This window comes from Stegodyphus dumicola, chromosome 2 (assembly GCF_044657685.1).
Source record: "Stegodyphus dumicola isolate Sdum_Otavi_A_Nest chromosome 2, ASM4465768v1".
NCBI lineage: Eukaryota > Metazoa > Arthropoda > Arachnida > Araneae > Eresidae > Stegodyphus > Stegodyphus dumicola.
Genome location: NC_140769.1, coordinates 241,263,969 through 241,286,187, shown reverse-complemented (window position 1 = coordinate 241,286,187; position 22,219 = coordinate 241,263,969). Strand labels below are relative to the sequence as shown.

The window sequence follows — 22,219 nt, the reverse complement described above, 5'->3', positions numbered from 1 at the left end:
TTTAATATGACCCCAAAAGAAAAAAATCCAAGCAGGTTAAATCAGGAGAACGCGGTGACCAAGGAATTGGTCCGCCCCTTCATATCCAATGCATATTTTGATTGGATAATCAATAATGCTCTAAAATGGTTATTGGCTGTTTTTAGTTCACTTTACGTCACCAGCGTTATGTAAAAGTCATATGATATGAATTAATCTAGAAACGACGCAGTCCAGAAAAAGTTATTTAAGCAATTATTATTTTTAGAATACAGAGGAGATATGAGAGATATCATGGAGAATTAAGAGGCTATTGCTAATTTTGATTTGCATGTATAGATAAGCAGGGTTGCGTGGCGCTGACTGACACATTTAATATTTAAATATTCTAGCGTATTAGCTTGGCATAGATGACAGGAATAAGAGTGATAAAAGAGAGAAGGCCATTTCATACAATCAGCCAACCAACGACAGAGCGGAAAATCGTTGAACATTACTGGTTCGATATGGGTTTAAATACCAGCAAACAGGCTGGCCGCATAGGAGTTTTCGCGTTTTTCCCATATGTAAATTGAATATGAATTAGTCTCCCTTAAACACTCCTCCATGAAGGCATTTCTTCCTTTAGGCGGATAACCCTTGTATGCTTTGTCATAGTCTAAATAAACTAAAATGCACAGAGTCAGAAACGGAGCGCTGAGAAAGATTGGTGCCTTAGACAAAGATGCCCTTCAGCGGGCCCTCAAACTCATTTTTCTTGTTTTTGTGAGAGGAATATAGGTACAGGCTGAAGCAAGGTCGGCATCTGTGCATCCAAGTAAGCACGTTAGGTATCACCAGGCCTTACTAACTGCTAAGCTAGGGTTTTAATTCCGAGGGAGAACAGCCTGGGGTTTAATCCGAGGGTTTCCCATCCTCTTCCCCTACCACCGACCCCTCGAAAAGATTTCGGTTCGCTATACAAAAGTGCCTCTTTGTCCCACAGACACTATATCTTTACGTCCATGTCTTCTCCGGGATAGAACCCGGGCCCTTTGGTACAGCATTTAGCGTCATAGGGGTATGAGGAGTTATGGGAGTTTCAAAATTATCCTGCATTTAAGGCTCTAGGCTCGGGCACTGTGAAATTAAGCAATGATCAGGCCTTGTTAAAGAGAACCTACGGAGACATGCGTACGGCAGTTTCCACGCGTGCTTGCAAAAATGCATGAATAAAAGCGGAAGTCCTCTGCCTGTTGCAATTTTTATAAAAATAAGCTTGCAATATGTAGTTGATAAACAGCCTACTCTGGACCAGACAATATCTGCTACTTTTAAACAGTTTTGCTTACTTTTCCCTATTTTCGTATATTACCTATGACCATTTTAGTTGATTCCGAACCTCTCAGAAAATCTAATACTTATTTCCCCCCAAAGGAATAATAGGCACAATTTCATGATTAAATATGATTTAATCTTCTTTTTCGTTTCACTTCTAACTCTCTGACTCTCATCGATCAGCCTAGGAGACTTTAATCTGTTAAATTCTAAAAATTTGTGAATTGCTCGCGATTAATTTTTTTACAATAAATTTCTATTCAAACAACAAACAATTAGCATTCCCAGTGTTTCTTAGAAACAATTCTGGGCATAAAGAGAGTGCCTATCTACATGATACAGTACATGTAGATATTCCCGATTTCGAGATGATTTTATTTTGGGAATTTACAAATAAAAATAATAAATAATTTTTTGGGTCATCCCACAAATAATGCGGTTTTGTTATTCTTCTTTTACTTTTCAAGTTATTTTTTTTAAAATCTAAAATATATTCTCCTTAATTTTTCATTAGTTCTTAATTTTTACGGTGGAGTTTTGTTCCACCAGAGTTTATAGGATGTCCTCGTCGAGCTTTACAGATTTTTCAGGGACAGGCTAGTCACCTAAGCTATAGGTTTCTGGTTCAGAATTTCTGGAATCTCCGCCGTTACTGGCTTACGCTTATTGCTTGATACCCTTACACTGCATTAACAATCTTATTAATAATCATTTAACTAAGTAAAATATGTCGAGTATGCGCCTTATTACTTCCATCTAGCTTTGGGAAAAAAAAAAAAAAAAAAAACTATTAAAATTGAAACTGTTCCCTTCAAAACTTGTACTAAGAATAAGAACAAACTACTATTTATTTTTATAGCAAATTGATGCACGTATTATTCCATTCCCCCAATTTTTAGTTCAATTAAAAAAATACCATTATTTATGGGATGATTCAATATGATATGCAAGAAAAATTATTCAAATTTTACTTCCAAACTTTTTATTGCTCGCATAAATTTTCATTAAAATATTTTTTAGGTAATAACATTCTACACTTTATTTGCCTGTTTCGCAATCTATCTTCTATTTCAGTTAAATTAAAAAAAAATATTAATTTTTATTTCTAAACATAATACATCCGAAAAGCTCTAAATACGATTGTTTTATCTTTTACTAATATATATATATTTTAAATTAAAGAAAACTCAAAATGTATTCAACTGGGATTTCTAGAAATAATTTTTTATATTAAATAACATAAACTGAAGTAATAGTAACTAAATATATTTTCTCTAGGTATTATTTAATTTAGTTTCTGTATTTACTTGCTTTATTTTATTTTATTCTTTCTATTTGTAATCAATTCGATTTTGTTAAAATTTTTCCTGCACATGTATTTGAGATAAAAATGCAATATTTTTTGAAAAGTTTTCCAAAATTAGAGGCCATTTTTTTAAAAAATTTAAAGACGAAATTTTCTCAAATATTCTTTTTTAATAGTCAAACCAATCTTTGCAGAGTTTCTGGCTTTACACCACCATATAGATTGAAAACTATACTTCCAAATAACGTTTGCCAGTTTATTGATATTTATTCATTTATTTATTATTATTATTTAACAGTTCTTTTTTTTAAGCATTCGTGTGATTGCTAATTAATGGTGGTTGGTTTGGTTTGGCTTGGCTTATTTGATTATGGCAAAGCTATCTGCCTTCCTTCGTTCTTTCTAAGTTAATAATAATGGATTTTTAAATAAAGAGCTTAATCCTTCATTAATTAGCAACTTTTTGATTTTAAGTAATGATGAGAATGAAATTCTACATAAAAAAATTGTAATGAATTGAATGGCTAAATAGAAAGTCTTTAAAAGCTATCACCTGTATGTTGTTGCATCACTAATTAGAAAGAATAATTTTTCTACATTTAGAGGAAGCGTTTTTTTTTTTTAAATTATATTCCGGTGTTACGCAGACTAAAAAGTATAAAAAGTTAAAAATAAAAAATATAAAATCTTAAACGTTGTACATGTGAATGCAATGCACTAAAAATAATTGTTTTTAGCTTTCATAATATTCTCAGTAAATGGTGTCTAAAAATCAAATCATGAGGCTGCCATATACGAATTTTACTAAAATATTATTAACAGGAAAAGAAATAATAGAAATGAGATCTATAGAAACAATTATATTCAATTCACTTAAGTTTCTCTGCGTCAGTTTTGATTTAAAATGTATCATTGTTATCGTCCCTCGATTTTATTTCTAGTAACCTATAACTCAGCCTAATGTGAAAGCTAAAAAAATATTTTATTTTTTAGTATATTTAACTAAAAACTTAACTTAAAAAGATCTTAATATATTTTATTACATTGTTTAAATAATCGTTAATTAACTTTTTAATCATTAATAAAAATACTTATTGCATACAATAAATTAAATGCAAGAAGCTTTATTTTACCTAGAAAGAAAAATAAGCAATCTGGATAAATGGAGTTCAAATAATTAGTACTTTACACCGCACAGCATTTGTCTCCGCATCATTGTACAGTCACAATTTCTTTATAACTAGATTTGGTAACAGAATAGAAAATACGAAATAAAATATATAGATGTAAATAAAATTAGTGAAATTACATTTGCAACTCAATTCTGCTTGTAAATAATTAATTCACATATTATTTCTAATTCTATCCTAGGGTTTCTAAATTAAGTTGTACTGAAAAATAAGTAAATTTGCAGTCATGATTTTCTCTAGTCTCAAGTAAGAACATTAAAAAATGAATTAAAAAATAGTGAAAACTATGTTTATACTTTAATTCTGCTTATTAACGATTAGTTCACGAATTATTACGAATTCCATCCTTAGGTATTTGAATTAGGTCATACCGAAAAAGTAAGTACATTTCCAGTCACGCTTTTTCTCCAATTTCAACCGCTACGGCGCTGGTGTTCCGATCGGGCCCCTTCGCTGCGAAGGTAGAACGGACCGGCGAATGGGCGAGTAGTCGTCCGCCATGTTCGTGTGAAGAATTGTTGGGGGAAACTTCTCACATACGAACCTAAAAATAACCCTAAACCGGATATCTTCATCAAATCTCACACCGTCTTCTACAATAGACGGAATAATCGCTATTGTCTTTAAAAAGAACATGTCTTTCTCACCCGATCGGCTCATGAACGGAGCTGTGTTTGTGATCATAATGCGTATCGGTAGTGCCAATAGTGGGCCTTGACAAGCAGCCGCCTGCGGGCAACGTATTTCGGCGGCGACTGGCAAAAGTGAACCGGTGCTGCTTGACTCATAGCACGGTTTCGCCTGCAATAGGTGAATCCCTTGCGTATTGCACTGTTGTGGGGTTTTCAACGGAAAGTTTCGTAAGCTTACTATGTGTTAGCGCATATTAACCGAAGGCTAGGTTACTACAAAACATGTTCTCAGCGCCAGTGTTCTTCTATAGCCTGAGTAAGCCTAAAAAATAGTTATTAAATACTCGCTTTTATTGTTGACATCGAGGAGAAACAAAAACTAATCGCTGTCACAGTTGTTATTCGATTTACATGCATAAAATGTGCATTGTATTTAGCTCACAAATTTGCATGAGGATTGATTCGAAATAATAAAAAATGTGAACGAATTTCTATTAACATTTCCTGTGGATTATATAAATATAAGATAACAATTTCTTGAATCGCTAACCGGCATGTATATCTTCTAGGATAACTGCTAATTGTGGTATATTTAGATTTTGGTGAAAATGTCTGGATTTTCGCCTGAAGAGCGAATACGAGAACTCGAACAAATGTTTCTAGGGGGCCCCATTATAGCTAATGGTAAAAGCTTCAGTATAGAAACGTTACTTGACGTGCTGTTGGTGCTTTACGATGAATGTTGCAATTCTACCTTAAGGCGAGAAAAGACTGTATCAACTTTCATCGAAAATGGTAAGTAAAATGAATTTCTATTTATATACAAAATATCTTACAGTTTATATTTGTGCACAGCCTTTTATTTTTATGAGCATTTTAAGACTCTTCATAAATACAAATAATAGTTTATATTTCTGACGATAACATCATTTAATTGGCACTGAAAGATATTGAACAAATAAACTAAATCATCAAACAAACAAATTATTGACAAATGAACTATCAATATTCATATCATTATGCAATAATTATTATTTCGTAATTTTGAGTAATGTGTTATTATTTTGTAATTTTGAGTTATGGGAAAAATAAATTTATTTGGAATGGGGAATTAAAAAAAAATGTTTTGATTACAGTTTCTTTGTGTTGATAGTTCAGCAAAATCTATTCTTTTATTTTCAGCAAGATCTGATGCTCACTTTATGTTGATTTTACCATTTAATAATACTTACTACAACATGCAATTTTTATTTCTATTATTTTTTATGCTTTGAGAAATATTTCAGTAATTGAATTTGTAGGAAATGAACACCATATGATTTCTTTAAAAAATTCTGTATGGTACTTCTAGTGAACCTTTGAAACAGTAGAAACTTTTGATAGATAATCATTATAAAATATTTTATTTGGCAGCTAGGAGTGTTCAGTCGTAGTGTATTGCAATATATATAATTCTTGTTTTCTATTTTAATAAGGGAGCATTAAGATAGAAGCATTTTATTTATAGAGAAAATTTATTTAAAATACTCAGGTCTCTATGTTATTACTAAAAATCATTTTGCAGATAGAAAGGGTACTATAAATAGCATATCAACTTATTTAAATTTTATTTAACCACATTAAATATTAATGTCATGTTAAGTTTGTTTTAAACATAGTCCTTTAATTATACATAATTCTTGTGTCTACTAGTAAACTTGTACTGTAATTTTTTGAAATCGGATTATCCATGTTATAATTTTACAGTATTAGAGAAAATATAATTCTATGAAATATCTTTATTTTAAATGCTTTAATATGGAGTATAAAATATTTATATTGCATATCTTCTGCATTTATTTCTATGTGAGGTATTAAAAATATTTTTTTTAATGTACATTTCTTAATTTCATAAAAGGTATAGATTAAAAACCTTAATATGCAGAAATTTTATTATATATTCCAGAAGATAAATGAAATATTTATTTATTTATTTTAAGCATGCAATGAATATTTTTATCATCATTAAAATTCTCTCTCTCTTTCTGTGTATGTGATATGAATTTGCACAATATTTTATGACAGGAATAAATATTGCAAAATTGATTTGAATTTTGATGGGCAATGTATATTAGAATACTCATTTCTCTTTACTGCATGTGTTAGCAATTATTGATTTTTGAATAGAATATGTAAATATACATAAAAATTATAAAAATGAATTTTTGGATTGAATAAGCTTATGGAATTTTTGCCTTATGTAGCTTATGCTTAATTTCAGATTAAGTGCACTCCAGTCAATAAATTTCATTCTAAATAATGTTTAAATATTTATCTTCAGGTTCATAAATCAGATCGTATTTTAATTAATAATTTACATGAATTATAATGCACTGATATTTAAAAACATGTGTATTCAATTTTATGTATCTAAAAGAATATAATCAGAAGAAATTTCAATGCACATTATTAATCTTTAAACATGTTTATGTTTCTTTTAAGCATGCATTTTAAGCATATATATTGTGATAAATGTGTAGTGATTAGTATGAAGTTATAAAAAATCATAATAAATAAAATAATTTAAATGTTATTTATTATTACACCATTAAATAAAAATACAATTTTTAATCAAAAATTAAGTTTTATTATTTTTATTTTTTACATAAATTTAAAAATAAGAAAATACATCACATCTGTGTAAAAATGGATAACATACCAAATAGTGATGTCAAATTGAAGAAATTACATCCAAAGAGTGTTAATATTTTCTGTCTGTTTAATGTGGTGTTTTCCTAGTAACTGTGTTTTATGTATCTAGAAGTTATTTTAGTGTTAAAAAATAGTTTTAGTCGGAGTATGAACGTAATTTTAAAGAAAGAAAGAAAAAAAAAAAAAAAAAAAAAAGGGGGAGGGGAGAAAAATGAAATAAAAAAATGTTTTGTGCTTTCTTATGTTGTGAAAGAACAGTGTAAAGAATTCAAAGTTGGTCAGATTTGTATAAATCAAGGTCATTATTTTTGGAATGCTTTGCGATATTCCTTAAACGCTCTTCAAAAATCAACTCGAAGTTTTTCATTGCAGAGCTAGCTTTTTTTTGGACAGAAGTCTTTAAAGAAGACATTTTCTTTCTTATGTACCGGCAAAAAACATCTGATCATCAACTACTAGTATTATCATTTTGCGACGAGGTATTAAAAGTCGCGAAATTTGGCGATAAAACGCCTAAAATTTTCATGCATGTCGGTAAATGGTATAAAGCAAACCTTATCTCGTTGCCTCTGTCTGAATATCCTATCGTATTAATTCAGTAAATATTTTATTGGCATACATTGAGTAGTCTCGGAAAGACACACTAAAAATATAAACCTTTATGAATAACATGAAAGGACTGAACAGATGCAAATTTTTCCTGAAGATAAAACGAAATATTTATTTATTTATTTTTTTGCTACGTATGTATTTTTATGTTGCATAGCTGCAAAATTTATCTAATATTCGTTTAGGTCCAGTTATCATTAATTTACGATATCAGTGAATCATTAATTTACGATATTTTTAACTCATTTCTTCAACAAATTCTTTGATGAAATACTATATAATGATATAGACCGTGGGTGGCCAAACTTCATGACAATAGAAACCACCTGGTAGTGTAAATAAAAGTTCGAGAGCCGCAGCTGGATTTTCCGAGACTCACAAATGCATGTTTATTCCGTTTAAAAAATAAGACAGGTTTTGAACAGAAAGAAAATTTGTAAGTAAATTAATGAGAATTTTTATTTTTTATGAATTAATATTGTTACAAATAAATAAACTTTATTTCTATTGTTTCGCTTATTCAGAAAAGTTTGAAGTTATTGTATAGCTGAGCGTTCTTTCAGAGAGAAAAAAGAGGCTTTTTCTAATTTCCTTTATCCTCGTCCGTTTATAACTTGCCTTGTTTTATTAAAAGTAAACTTAAACTGGACGGTTTAGTATAGGTCTTTATTAATATAATAATGTAAAAAGTTTTTTCATTTGAGTGAAGCATAACTTACTAATTTTTACAAACAGCTTAATTTCTTTTTTAATTTTAATTTTTATTTTTAACTCACGTGCTGTATTATAGAATAGTGAATAGTACACATTGCATAGAAACTGTTGTTCCAGAAAGAAAAAATATTTTAAAATAAGCTATAAATTTTCTTTAGGCTTTTGTATAAAGATTAACAATATTATTTTCTCATACAATTAACATGAGTACCAATATAACTGAGATCAAATATAACTTTAAATATCTGAATCAATTTATTCGATGCGGCCTAAGTTATAAATTATATTTTGTTTTTCTTGAGGTTGGGTTATCCGAATGGTTTGATCTCGCGATTTTAATTTTAAAATTACAAACCTCGAATCGTGGTGTTTTTTCGTCATTCGAATCAATATTATTTTTAAACTTTTAATGTTAAAAAATTCTATGCATATAGTTCAACAAAATTAAAACATATCGAAATGCTAATTTGTACGTCGTTTAAAAGTCGTAGGTACTATGCTATCAAATTAAATTTGATTCTTCAATATCAACTTTTTAAAGTGCTTAGAGTAACTGAAAAGCAGAATAGCTGAGATGATAATTAATTTAACCGAAAATTTATTTTCATATTCCTGTGGAAATTTCGGTTGATCTTTACATTATGGTAACTTGGCGAAAATTTGGCGACCAACTCTTTTACAGCAACCCTCTATTTTTTTTCCCGCCGCCATTTTGTCTTCACGAAGTAAAGACATGTTTCTTTTCTTTTTATCTACTGAACACTTCTTCCAACAATCTACTAGCCGAATTACACTTATGCTAGAAATTTTATCTAACAAAACTGCTTCATCATGACAAATATTCAGTGCAAAATTGGGAAAAAGTGCACAATACCATACTCCTTACGCGTTTTTCAAAATAACACATACACATAAACCATGTACACGTCGACTTATTTTTACTTAAAAAAACATCCCAGAATTACACAAAAATGGCATTGCGCACACTCTTCATTATATCCATGTACACTGCTTTTTTCTCATAAATTAGAAAAATTTCACGAAAATACATGACAATTTTCTGAATCTTTAAACCCGGTAAAAAGAACATATATGAAATTACCTGATCGCGGAAAAGTATATACCCTTTCCAAATATGAACATTTCCACATATAAAATAAATAAAATATCCAAAAACTTTTACTTCTAAATCATCTATTATATACGTCACCAACGAATTCATACCGCAAGCATTACAAATACTTAGTGTCAAATATTTAAATTATTTCCATGCACGTTTATTTCAACTAAAACGTATACCAAATTCCTACAAACATAAAATTCACAAAATAACTATCATTTAATTAAAATATAATTAAATTCAAAAACACTACTTAAAATATAAATAAGCACATACATTAAATTAATAAAAATTAGCTTACAATCCTAATTACTTTAAACTAAATCATTGCTAATAACAATTTTCCCAATAATACCAAATTGCTTTACTTCCACCTTACATTTAGAACAATGCATAAAAATAATATCCTCAAATAATTAAAAATACTAACTTACCTAATCTTCTTCAGAATCTTGATTACGTGTCCGATAAACTTTTCTTATTTCTGTTTCAGGATCTTTAAAATCATACTTATAGTTCACAGCAAGGTACCAGGTAAAATAAATAACTTAATAAAACATCTTTACTTCTATCTCGCACAACCTTAAAGAAACACTTATTACTACCCCTTTTAATCCCACTAAATACCCATTTCGAATTCACTTTAGTTAGGGCCATGGGATCCAAAAATTAACGAACACTGTTTCACACAACACAGAATAAAGCCGAATACAAAATTTCCAGATTTTTTCCCGATTTCCCCCCTTTTCCGATTAAAGAACCGTAATTCGTCCATTAATATCACATGACATATCCCATGATCTCTCATTTGCCTCACACAAAATAATGCGTAATCGGAACTGAGTACTACTCACATTATTACCAAAGTCCCAGGTAGTAACCTTTATCGCCTCCAAAATGTCGCCAAACTACCAGTTACCATATTCTAAAGATCAGCCGAAATGTCTTACAGAAGATGCTTTTCAGAGATCTGAATCAAAATGCAGTGGTACCTCCATATTCGGGACGCTTTAAAGTACGTCCAGCTTAGAATACATCTTGCTTGGACACGAAAATTTTAGTTTAGTGTACGCTCACGAGAGCGCGTATTATGCTTCTTTCGGGATAATGCTAAGACTGCCTGTCCATGAGTGTTAATAGGTCTGTTTGTTACTATTCGGTAAATAAAATAACTCTGAATTTTCAAGTGATATTTTTTTTTCATAAATTCATTAATAATGAGATTTAGGAAAGTTAATAAAAAGAGTCAAGCAATGACAAAAATGGTTAGAATCACCAAGGAGGAGAAAAAGATATTGTTGAAAAGTATGAAGATGGCACTCGTATCTTGGATTTGGCTATTGCGTACAGTATAACAAATACGATGGTGTTTAGGATTGTGAAATCAAAGACGCTTTTAAATCAACTAACGTTGCGAATGGGGTGAATTCGATTACCAAACAAAGATTAGAGATGTTAAAGCATGTTGAAAAATTTCTTTTAATCTGAATACCAGTAAAACACTGATGTACAATATCAGAGCTTCATTTATTTACAGTATTGTTTACAGTACAAACCATTTGCCTAATTCACCTGACCCTAGAGCAATAGACTGGAGTAATTGACGGGCGATCGACTGACTGGATGAAAATGCGCTAATTAAGGCTAAAACCGCAATTTGATTAAATGTTATTCGTTACGCTGTCAAAAGGCTATGAAATCGGGTCCTTAGAGGGTCTTCAGTTTCAAGAACAGCAGTCTCAGGTCGTCCACTATTGCAATCCATTATGACTGCTTTCTGACTTAAAAGGTCGGAAGAACCACAGCTGCACTTCAACTTGTATTCGATCATTTTATAATAATTAGAAGATACACATCTGCTTCAGGTAGACTGATTGCTAGAAGACTTTTTTATGTGTTTTCGAGACTCATTTGCTAAAGGCAGTTTAACTACGTTTGGCAAAAGAACATAACATGCAGAGCAAACAGCTGTGGAGCTCACTATCATGGACAGATGACTTCAGGTACATTCTGCACTATTATTCTGTCATCTCATGATACGGAGAACAGAAAAGGCAATTGTTACGACCAGTCCATCATTCTTGAAAAACACTCTGAAGAGATGTCAATATCCTGATTTGGACACGAATTATTCTGAGCATCTGCGCCGAGCTCTGTATTTTACTGCTGGATTTCTGAATGTTCAGTATCCGAATAAAGTCCTTGATCAACATATTAGACCATATGAAACCACCACGTGCGATTTGTTTGTTGTAATAGATGATAATGCTTGTCAACCAATATCTTGAAGATAATTTAGTGAACAAAGTAGGCAGTTCAGTCATTGAATAGTAATCGTATTGAAAGATGCTATGAAACGGGTTGCCGAAAAAGGATTCCAAATATATTTTGAACAATTTTTTTTTTGTTTCAGAAATTTTTGTTCAGAACATTCACAAAAGCTTGTTATTACCTGATTCGAGAACAATATTCTGTAGTCGTGTTTAAAACATTTCATATCATCAGTTTAATTCTTCATTTCCTGTCCGATAACTTTTTGAAGCTTTCATATAGATTTATAGTTGAACATTTAAGACTAGACTCTACAAAATATTAAAAAAAATTAATAACGAGGAAACTCTTTTTGTTGATTAAATGAAAATATAAAATATTAATTGTAATAAAATCGAAGAAAATATTATACATTTGGTTAAGGCCGTTGTTGTTGTCCTGTCCATATTACATGGAACAATGGTTGCCATGTCAGAGCCTACTCTGAAGAGAGGTTGGACTTCTATTTTCCACCCCCAATTTTGAGGGAGTGCACCCCGGAGGGGGCATCCGGGAGTCTCCCACCCCTCTCCTCTCCCACCAATCAATTACTGTTTTTAATATGAGACTGATCTGACAATACTGGAAAAAAATCATCGTCATGCCCATCAGAACTCAGAAAATAAAATATACTTTGTAAGCTGTGAGGAAATCGGCTGTGTTAAACCTCTTAAAATCTGCTCCTTACAAGGTTTTTGAATGCTTAGGGTCCAAAAATTTGTTTGATACCATAGAAATAATTTAGACATCTAATTATATTCTTATTTTAAAAATTTAACGATCAGACGTTTATCATCATGATACCTGTTAACCCATTTCATCTCATATTGTAATATTCAATTCTCGAAAATATATAGTTTATCCTGAATTATCCAAGTATTTCTTGGACTGCCTTGTAGATGTTATTTTGGTCCTTGTAATTATTTCTATGCTCACAATCCTCTTATTTTCGATAAAACCCAAAAATCTGTAGCTCATAAGGATAAAGTGCATCATGAACAAAAGTGAGTTTCGAAGCTCCAGTGTGCCAGATCATTTTGGTCTCAAGCGTTAAGAACAGTGGATCCATCTTCTCAGGAAATGTATCCCCGCTGGGAATAGCAGCTGTTAAATGTTGAATAACTATGCTTTCAAAGAGACAGATAAGGTATTTAAATTGTTTCTGCGAAATTAAACGCAGTTTCTTTTTTTTATATTTAGAGATGAAATATTGTAACGGTGTTATGCGGTATTAAAAGATTTGTTAAGGATGAAGCATAGATATATGCGTTAGCAAAAGCACAGGCAAGTCAGTTTAAATTTTCTATGAAGGACTAATACCTTAATGTAACTAATACCTTAATGTTACATTAAGGTATTAGTTTCTTCCATCTACTACCGAATTCCCTCCTCAAATATTTGGATATGAGTTCTGCTTTTCATTGCTGACGTTCCTCAGGCTGTTTCTTCAAATGCGCAATCAGAACGCAATTCATTTATCTGCTGATGAGTATTATCGTCTACTTGCTATTGAATGACAAATTATTTTTCAATTTACTTGATGACTCAGTTGATTAGCAAGTGCAGATACGTTGAATATTTTGTTCGCAATTAAGAGATTTTGTCATTTCATATTTCTATGCAGATGTTCTGATGTAATGAATTTAATACCAATTTTAGAGATAACCATCTGATTTTGAATATGTATTGAATTTTAAAGTTGTTCTATTTTTTCTCCAATCTGTTTTATTTTTATTTAAGCCTTATTAGATTTGTAACTGAATTCTCTATTGCTATTCTAATCTAACTATTATTTTCTAATTTAATCTATAATTCTCTTTAAATCTACGAAAATATTTACCATAGAGATAGCATTGAATGAATTTTTCATGTACTTTCGGAATAACTTACGTAATAAGTGTAACTTTAAGCATCACGTAGTTAAAATTCGTGATAATAATATAATGAATCCTTTCTAAGACAATTTTGGTGATTCTCACTGTCGGTGTTTTTTATTGTTGTCTGACAAGCGGTGATTAGAAAAAGTAATCGTCTACAAGATGTGGTCGACATGAGAAGTTTCCGTATCTTTTTACATAAACGGAAGTTTTTAGAACAATATTTGTTTAACGTAATATAAATAGAGAACGCATCGCATCAAGGGCTCCTTCTTCAGAGGTCGGCTGAGATGAAGAAAAGCGGAAAAAAAAAAAAAAAAAAAAAAAAAAAAAAAAAAAGCACTTTAAATAAATAAAAAACTTTTTAGTGTTGATCGATCGTACCTATTGAGTAAATATAGTGTGGTATGTTAGATTACTTTTAATAATAAGCAAATGCTACTGGACGCTATAGAGGAAATAGACGCTTGACTAGATCGTTATGCTACGGAGGGAGACCTTAGATTGTGCAATTAGATTATTTGAGTAGGACAAATCGGGTGATTGTGCAGACCACGGAAACAATGATGCATTACGTCTGTTTAGACATCCTAGGGCAGGGCGTGACGCATGTTGTCGCTCGTTGTCTTATATGTAAATCACCTCAGGATTTTATCGAATGACGTACTGCTGGTAGGTTTACGTAATACGTACGATATTCGAGCGTTATTAAAGCACTGTCACCCCATGCTGTACCTGCTTGTGCATGATATAATATATGCTCTGCATAATATTTTGGACTCAATGTGAAATAGCAAAAGAAGGATTTGCCATTATGATACTGGATTTAAAATCGGATCTTTTTAGAATGTTGGGATATTGTTTAGGTCATTCATGTGCGTCTTACCACTGTAGATATAGATTATTCTGTTTTGGGGTTGCATACTAGTCGCCGAACGATGATGTCATCGGACACTTTCCTTGAAAAGCCTTCCGCGAAGGCACGCTTTTCCTTAGGCAGATTAGCTCTCTGTAATTCATATAGTCCATTAAACCAATCCATTGTGAAATCACTAGAAGCCGAAAAAGTTCACCTAACAAAGATTGCTGCATCATATGATGTTTCGCCATACAATGGGAAACCCAGCAGTGGTAATTGAACTTAAAAACATTTGATGAGGCTTCCTAACAATGTCTTGCGAACCAAATGCCTGCCATATAATTATTATTATTATTATTTGTGTTTGTCGGGCACCTTGAGATCACTCACTGAAGTTCTTTTTTCCTTACGCACTGAAATCGTTATTTTCGGTAATGTGGTCTCTTTTCGCGAAATATGAATACTGATGTCTCGGTCTGAACTTTCAGTAATTCATTGGTAATGATATGAACCCACCAGAAAAATATTCACTTATAATTCCCGAATTTTCTGTCAGAATTTAACGCTTTGACTACTAACTGGACGTATATGTTCCACTAAAAGTTTAAAAATTGCTGCTGGGATAGACTCTCCTGAATGTTGGGGATCATCTTCCAATAGTTGGAAAATCAAAACGCTACTATGCTTGTTGTACGCAAATGAACATAGAAAAGAGAGGAAATATGAGTTGGCCAATGTGTAATGTTGGATTATGCAAAGAATGCTTTACCCTGTACCGTACGATGTAAAATCTATTTCATATAATAATTCCAGAATAATAGTTGTGCTTATAGTAAGTCGATCGCTAAGTATGGAACATAAGTATCACACCATTAACTACGGTTGGGACATATTTGTTCCAGTACTTGTCTTTAAAAACCGTTTGTTAAAAAAAAAAAAAAAAAAAAGAGAGAGAGAGAGAGAGCTAAATTTACCTTATTTATGACATATCTTGTTCACTTGGCTAGAAAACGGGGTAATGTTTTTAAAATTCGTAGTCAGTACATTGATTTAATTTTTTCTTTAGCGCTGATTATGCATCTAATTTTTTACACGCTAATGTCTTGCATAATTTTAATATCTGCTACGCAGTTAATTACATGTTTTCCCATGACTCGCACAACATGCATATTTTTTGTTCAATTTCAGACGCTTCCTTTTATATTGGGTTTTAATGGTTTACAGTGTAACTAGGCATTATGTACGCAACGTTTTCTGCACTTCAGTGTAGGGATCGCGAAAAAATAATAATCTATTCATTTCATAACAGATCTAGATTCTGCTTAACTTCTGTTACTACATTTTCTTGACGTTTTGCGATTTTCAATTCTGTGTGGTGTATAGTTAAAATAATGTTCAACTGAACTTCGCTTAAGGGAAATGATGACAAAAATTAACACTGAATTGTGAGTGCAAAAATTAGTCTCCCATTACACCGTGTTTCAAAAACAATATACGTATTACAAAGTATTATTTTGTCCAAACTATCGATCACTGCTCCTCGGCTCGGCTATTGGCGGAACGAATACATAATCTAGTTTATATTAATAGCCGTTAGATGTCAGTTATCTTCTGTTTTGCGTGGTAACCGTCACATGTTTAAAATGGCTACTCCACAGCAGAAATCATTTTGTGTTCTCGAGTTTGCGAAGTGCAATTCCGTGATTACAGTGCAAAGACGTTTCAAGTTGAAGTACCAAAGTGATCCTCCGAATGGGTGGAACATTCGCGGATGGTATCGACAGTTTGTAAATACAGGATGTGTATGTAAAGGAAAGAGTCCTGGCCGCCCTCGTGTTCCCGACGAAAATGTTGCACAAATTCAAACTGCTTTCCAACGTAGTCCTTTAAAATCAACTCCTCGTGCCAGTCGGGAGTTACAACTGCCTACAACAACAATTTGGCGTGTTTTGAGACATGGCGTGTTATGAAGCCGTACAAGTTACATTTGTTACAGGCTCTGCGTCCTGAAGGCAAACGCTAACGTGTGGCGTTTTGTAACGAGATTATTGATGCTAATGACAATGATAACACTTTCACACAACGCATCGTGTTCAGTGATGAAGCGGCTTTTTATGTTAGTGGTCATGTAAACAAACACAATGTTCGAATTTGGGGCCTACAGAACCCACATGCAGCCACTGAATATGTATGAGATTCGCCCAAAATCAATGTGTTTTTTATGATATCCCGATCATCTGCTTGCGACTCATTCTTCTTTGATGGAGCGGCCGAGCGTTAAAGTAGCTGAACACTGGTAGTTTGGTCCGAGGTTCGAATCCCGCGAACGGGCTGGCTGCATGGGCGTTTTCGTGGTTTTCCCCATGTGTAACGTGTATATGAGCCAGTTTCCCTTAGAAAGACCTCCACGAAGGCATCCCTCCCCTTAGGCAGATAGCACTCGTGTGCTTTGCCATAATTAACTACACCAACTTCTTTGATGGAAATACGGTTAACGGTCAGCAGTGTCTTGCTATGTTACAAAACTTGTTGTTTCCGAGGCTGCACGAAGACAACTTCATTTTTCAACGAGACGGAGCACCCCCTCACTTATGTCGCCAAGTGCGTGATTATCTGGCGACTTGGCATGTCTCAGCTGGCCTCCACGGTCACCGGATTTGACACCCTGTGACTTCTTCCTGTGGGGTTTGATTAAAGACAACGTTTATGTACCACCACTCCCACAGAGCCTGTAAGAGGTGAAGAACCGGATCCGTACTGTCATAACATCAGTGACGACGGACATGCTTGCCCGAGTATGGGAGGAATTTGAGTATCGATGGGATATTGTTCGTGTCGCTGAAGGAGGGCATATTGAACATCTGTAATCTGAATTTGAGAGGTTTGTACATATGTGTGTAAAGTTTCATATTCGTATGTCATACAGTTGAATAAATATATGCCTTCGAAATACGTATATTCTTTTTGAAACACGCTGTGTATGGCTGAGTAAAAAAGGCCGCTGAACATTTGTAATTCAAACCGCTTCTATTGCTGGTGAACGAACTGGTTGCATTCAGATTTTACCGTAACGTGAATATGAACTATCTCCTTACTGAGAGTTTTCTACGGAGGCATCTCTTGTGCTAGGTTGATAGATAGCTCTAACAATATTATTCTTAATAAGTAGTTTCTCTAATAACATAAAAATTCAAAATTTCTGTAAAAAGGAGGCTATATTATTTTATTCAAACCTACAGGTAAATATTAATCCAAACATTTTCTACAAACTGTAATATTTATTGACAACTGGTGTTTTAAAAATCAAAAGGAACAAATTAACTTCAGTGTATGACATCCAGCTTTAAAATAATTTAAAATTTTAGAAAAGAAGTTTAAGAATGAGCCATTTTTCTAAAATTTATATATGTTTCAAGATCATAAATGAAAATATAGAAATGCACAACTAATGAAAACTATTTTCAAAGCCATGCTAAAGTTATAACAAAACTAAGTTGCATTCTTTTCTGTTAATCAATTAACGAAAAACTGAAAAAAAAGAAAAAAGTTATCAACAACGATTTTAAATCAACTAAACTATCATCTTTTTTTTTTTTATTATTCTTTGTAAATCTATAAAGTTACTTTTTAGAGTTCGCAAGTATCTCCTACACAGTCATGCCAGATAAAGAAGAAAATTTGAAACATTGTTGTAACTCATAACTGTTTTTATAAGTGAAAGTGATTAGCTAAAAGTACTTTTAGGAGGAACATGAGATGCTGTTGTAAAAGCTTCTTAAATTAGAAACGATTATCACCATTTTCGTCCGCTGATGACGTATCTGAACTCTTAATTAGCGGCATTATTTTAACCATTGTCCTAGAAAAAGTGTTTTACGCGGAATTTTTCGAGAGCACAAAAGAAATAAACGTTATAATATTATGTCTAAAAGCAACCTAATTTTGGCGTAGATTCGATCGCTGTTATGGGCAACTCGAAGAAATTTACGCATTTTTTGTGTTGATTGGCTCACGCTTGAATAAAACAAATGTAATTATCTCGTTCTTTTACTAGATACTCTTATGAAAATTAAATGCCATATTTATTTATATGTTTCTCCCACTAGCGTATTTTCCTACTTAGCATTTTTAACGTATCATTTAAAACTTTAATTTATGGTAGAAATTTACCAGATAGACAGAGAGAGAGAGAAAGGTGGAAATATTAAGATACAAGAAGAGTATAAAAAATTATGTCAGTAATAAGAAAAAGTGTTAAACGTAATAACTATAACTGAAATATAAAATGTATTAATATTAGTACATCTGTTTTTTCGTCTGGTAAAATCATCCTTTTATATCGTCCATTGATAATTGTTTTTGAGTGATTAAATTAGTAGGAAAAGAGAGAGGGAAGTTATTTGAATAAATATAACCTACTATGGAAACTTGTATATCGGAAATGTAAAATCATAAACAAATAAAATGTGAGTAATAATAAATTAATTTCAGGGATTGAATGTTTCACGTAAGTTCTGTATTTAATTTATGTTTAGAAAATTTCATAAAAATTACTTTTTGTAGTTTGTATAAACGTCTTATGTTTGCGGATATTGTTTTTCATAATGTTGCCAGATTGGCAGCTTTTGAAAAGATTTTGAAACTTTTGACCTCTTTATTAATATCTTTAATAAAAAAAAGGAGATCTTGAATTTCTAGAACAAACGACAGCCACTTACAATACGATGGGTTTCCAAAAGTAAAATAATAAAAGTTGTAGCTTCGACAAAAAACTTGACACGTCTTACTTTGTATCCATCATGGACACTTTATTTTTCCGAAATCACTATGAGAGATCGCATTTGTCTGAGCCTGAGGAATTATTTCGATGATTGAGCTTAATGCAGCTGCGTTTGGTGTAATATCAGAACATTTAGGAGGTGCCAAAAGACATCATTATTTCTGCACTGCTTGCAAAACGAATTTACTCAGCCATGATAATGCTTGCGTAGAGACTTTCGGTCTGATTTAAGAAATCTTGAAATATTTTCTGTGGGTCAACCGCGATATAATCCCGACACCTCTGCCTCAGCGTTTAAGAAAAATCTTGTTGCCCAAGTGATGAGGATGATAATACATCAATGGATGGTGGGTGAATGATCAGAACACCACATTTTAACAAAGTGCCATTCTCATGTCATTATACTCCACTAGTGGTCCAGTGGTTTAAGACCGCTGAATATTGGTAATTCAACCTAGGTTCGAGCTCAAGTGAACGGGCTGGTTGCATCATTGGTTTTCCCCATATGTGACTTGAATACGAAACAGTTTCCCTTATCCTTCCAGGAAGGCATCCCTTCCTTTAGACAGTTAGCTTTCGTGTCTTGCTGTATTCAAATAACCTAACCTAACCTCGTATCGTCTTGGCGGTTACGTAAAGTAGACTCCTATGATGTAATATGTAGATAGTAATGTGATAACCAAATAAGTAAGTTTTGGAGTAATAAAAAAAATCTTGTAAACGTAATTTTAGGAGACTTACTTGTATAAGAAATAGGTGTTGAGGATGAACTGTCTTCATTAAGCTTTTAAATTACCGCTAGAGACATAAATATTGATTGGCTGATAATCAATAGGTGTTTCAAAATAAATTTGTTTTTATTATATAAACTTCTGGTTTCATATAGTGTTTGTTGACGAGTCAAGTTGGTGATAGTTATCTGTGTTCATTTATGATGTCCGCAAACATTCTGGAGATAGAATTTTTTTTTCAGACGATACTGTAACACAATTTTTTTTTTCAGACGATACTGTAACACTTCTGAGTGAATTCTAATTTTTACACTGACTAGCGTTTCTGACTGACATTCATGCAACTAGCGGGAGTTGCATGAACTATAAATAAGAATTACTTGAATATTTCTTTGCGACATTAAATGAAGTATGGCAGCATTTGAGTTGCTTTTTAGTTATTACACCGATAGCTTAAGAATAAATGCATCTATCTGCAAGTAAAAATTTAAAAACTTAACAGTACGTTATTTTTATATGCTTTTGCGTTTCTCATTTTTATATCATTAAAAAATAAAAAAAATCTGACTGGCCCCTTTTTTTTAAATAAATAAAGTGGCATTTTAAGCGATAAAATGTGCAAGCACTTTATATTTTAGAATGAAAGACTAAACACTACAAAGGCAAATCTAATTTTAGCGTTTTTTTTTGATAGCTCTATTTATAAAAAGGCATTCTGTCGTCCATTTTTTTAGAACTCTCATCTGTGAGGTCTAGTTCATTTAACACAATCTGTCAGTTTTCAAGCAGAAGGGAAAGGGGGCGAAATAAGCTTGACTTTGAAGCAGCTCTCATAAATAAAGTTTTTATTCTTTGTCATGCTGCGACCAAATGCTTGCGATATCAGCCGGCGACTTGACGACATTAAATCACCAAGCGAAAAAAAGTAAATAAATAATAAATTGTCGCTCATTTAGATCTTTTCCTTTACTCACTGGTCTTAACGATGTCGACCTTTCAGGTCAACATAAATTGTGAGTTTAAAGTGCTAGAAATCTCTTGTCGAATAACTTTCTCAGACTAGCAACAAACGCAAACGTTCAAAGATATCGAACAAAACATTTAAGAAGAGTATAACAAAACTTTTTTTTTTTTTTTTAAATTCGCATTGTTTGGATTGGGTGCTCTACTAAGCTCTTGGACGGAGCTATGAAATCAGTCACATTCGGAGATCTTTCCGTATTTGGATATGTGTGCGTTAGTTCTCCTTTCTTATTTGTCGTTCTATGCTAAATTCCTGTCCATCAGTTAATGATTTTTAGAATTTATAACTAACTGGTGACCTAATGATTTTTAGAATTTATAACTAACTGGTGACTGATGGAGATCTGCTAGTCGCGATTGATAATGACGTTCATCTCTAATTTCATTTTACGCAATTTTCCTTTTACGACAGACCTTCAAGCCGGAGAGATGGCTTTCACATTGTGACGAAGTATCTCGCCGGTATTGTTTTATGTAAGGCTGTACGAAAGCGGAACTACACTCATGTCCATAAATTAAGGATAATTCGGAGTCAGGCGGAAATCGAACTCTAAAATAAATATATCACCTGTAAAATCACTACACACATCTTCAAGAATCATATGCAAATTTCAGGAAGTAACCAGATGACACCGATTGTACGTCACAGTGACGAGAGTGTAAGAGAGTGATATATAAGGAATACAGGCAAAGAAGTAAAATTGTTCGCAGGCGCTTTATAAGCATTTCAGTGCAATAACCGAATAGTTATGACACAAAGGATGCATTTGGATGATTTTTTACGTGGTAGAATTATCGGCCGTCTGGAATGTGGGCGTACCCAACTTGAAGTATCAGACGAACTTGGAATTGCCCAGAGTGTCATCTCCAGGCTTGGCAACGATTCCAAGATGATGGTAATGTGAGTAGACGTTACAGCACAGGTCGCCCCAGAGTTACAACGCCGAATGAGGACCGGTATTTGGCAGTTACTGCCAAAAGAAACAGGCGGAGCTCAGCCTCAGACCTGTCTCGTCAGCTCTCTTCAGCCACTGGTACGACAATTTCAAGGCAGACCGTGTACAGACGCTTAGGGCAGATT

General features: G+C 32.6%; 1 protein-coding gene across 1 annotated transcript in view; it reads left to right on the top strand.

Moving 5' to 3' along the window:
• Window positions 1–4,289: 4,289 nt before the first annotated feature.
• Window positions 4,290–22,219, top strand: part of LOC118197739 (serine/threonine-protein kinase Genghis Khan-like) — a 464,691-nt gene continuing 446,761 nt past the window's right edge. Inside the window, exon 1 of the mRNA XM_085811939.1 lies at window positions 4,290–5,219. Coding sequence (XP_085668065.1) covers window positions 5,033–5,219 — 187 coding nt within the window. The 5' untranslated portion in view covers window positions 4,290–5,032. The remainder of the gene's footprint in view (window positions 5,220–22,219) is intronic.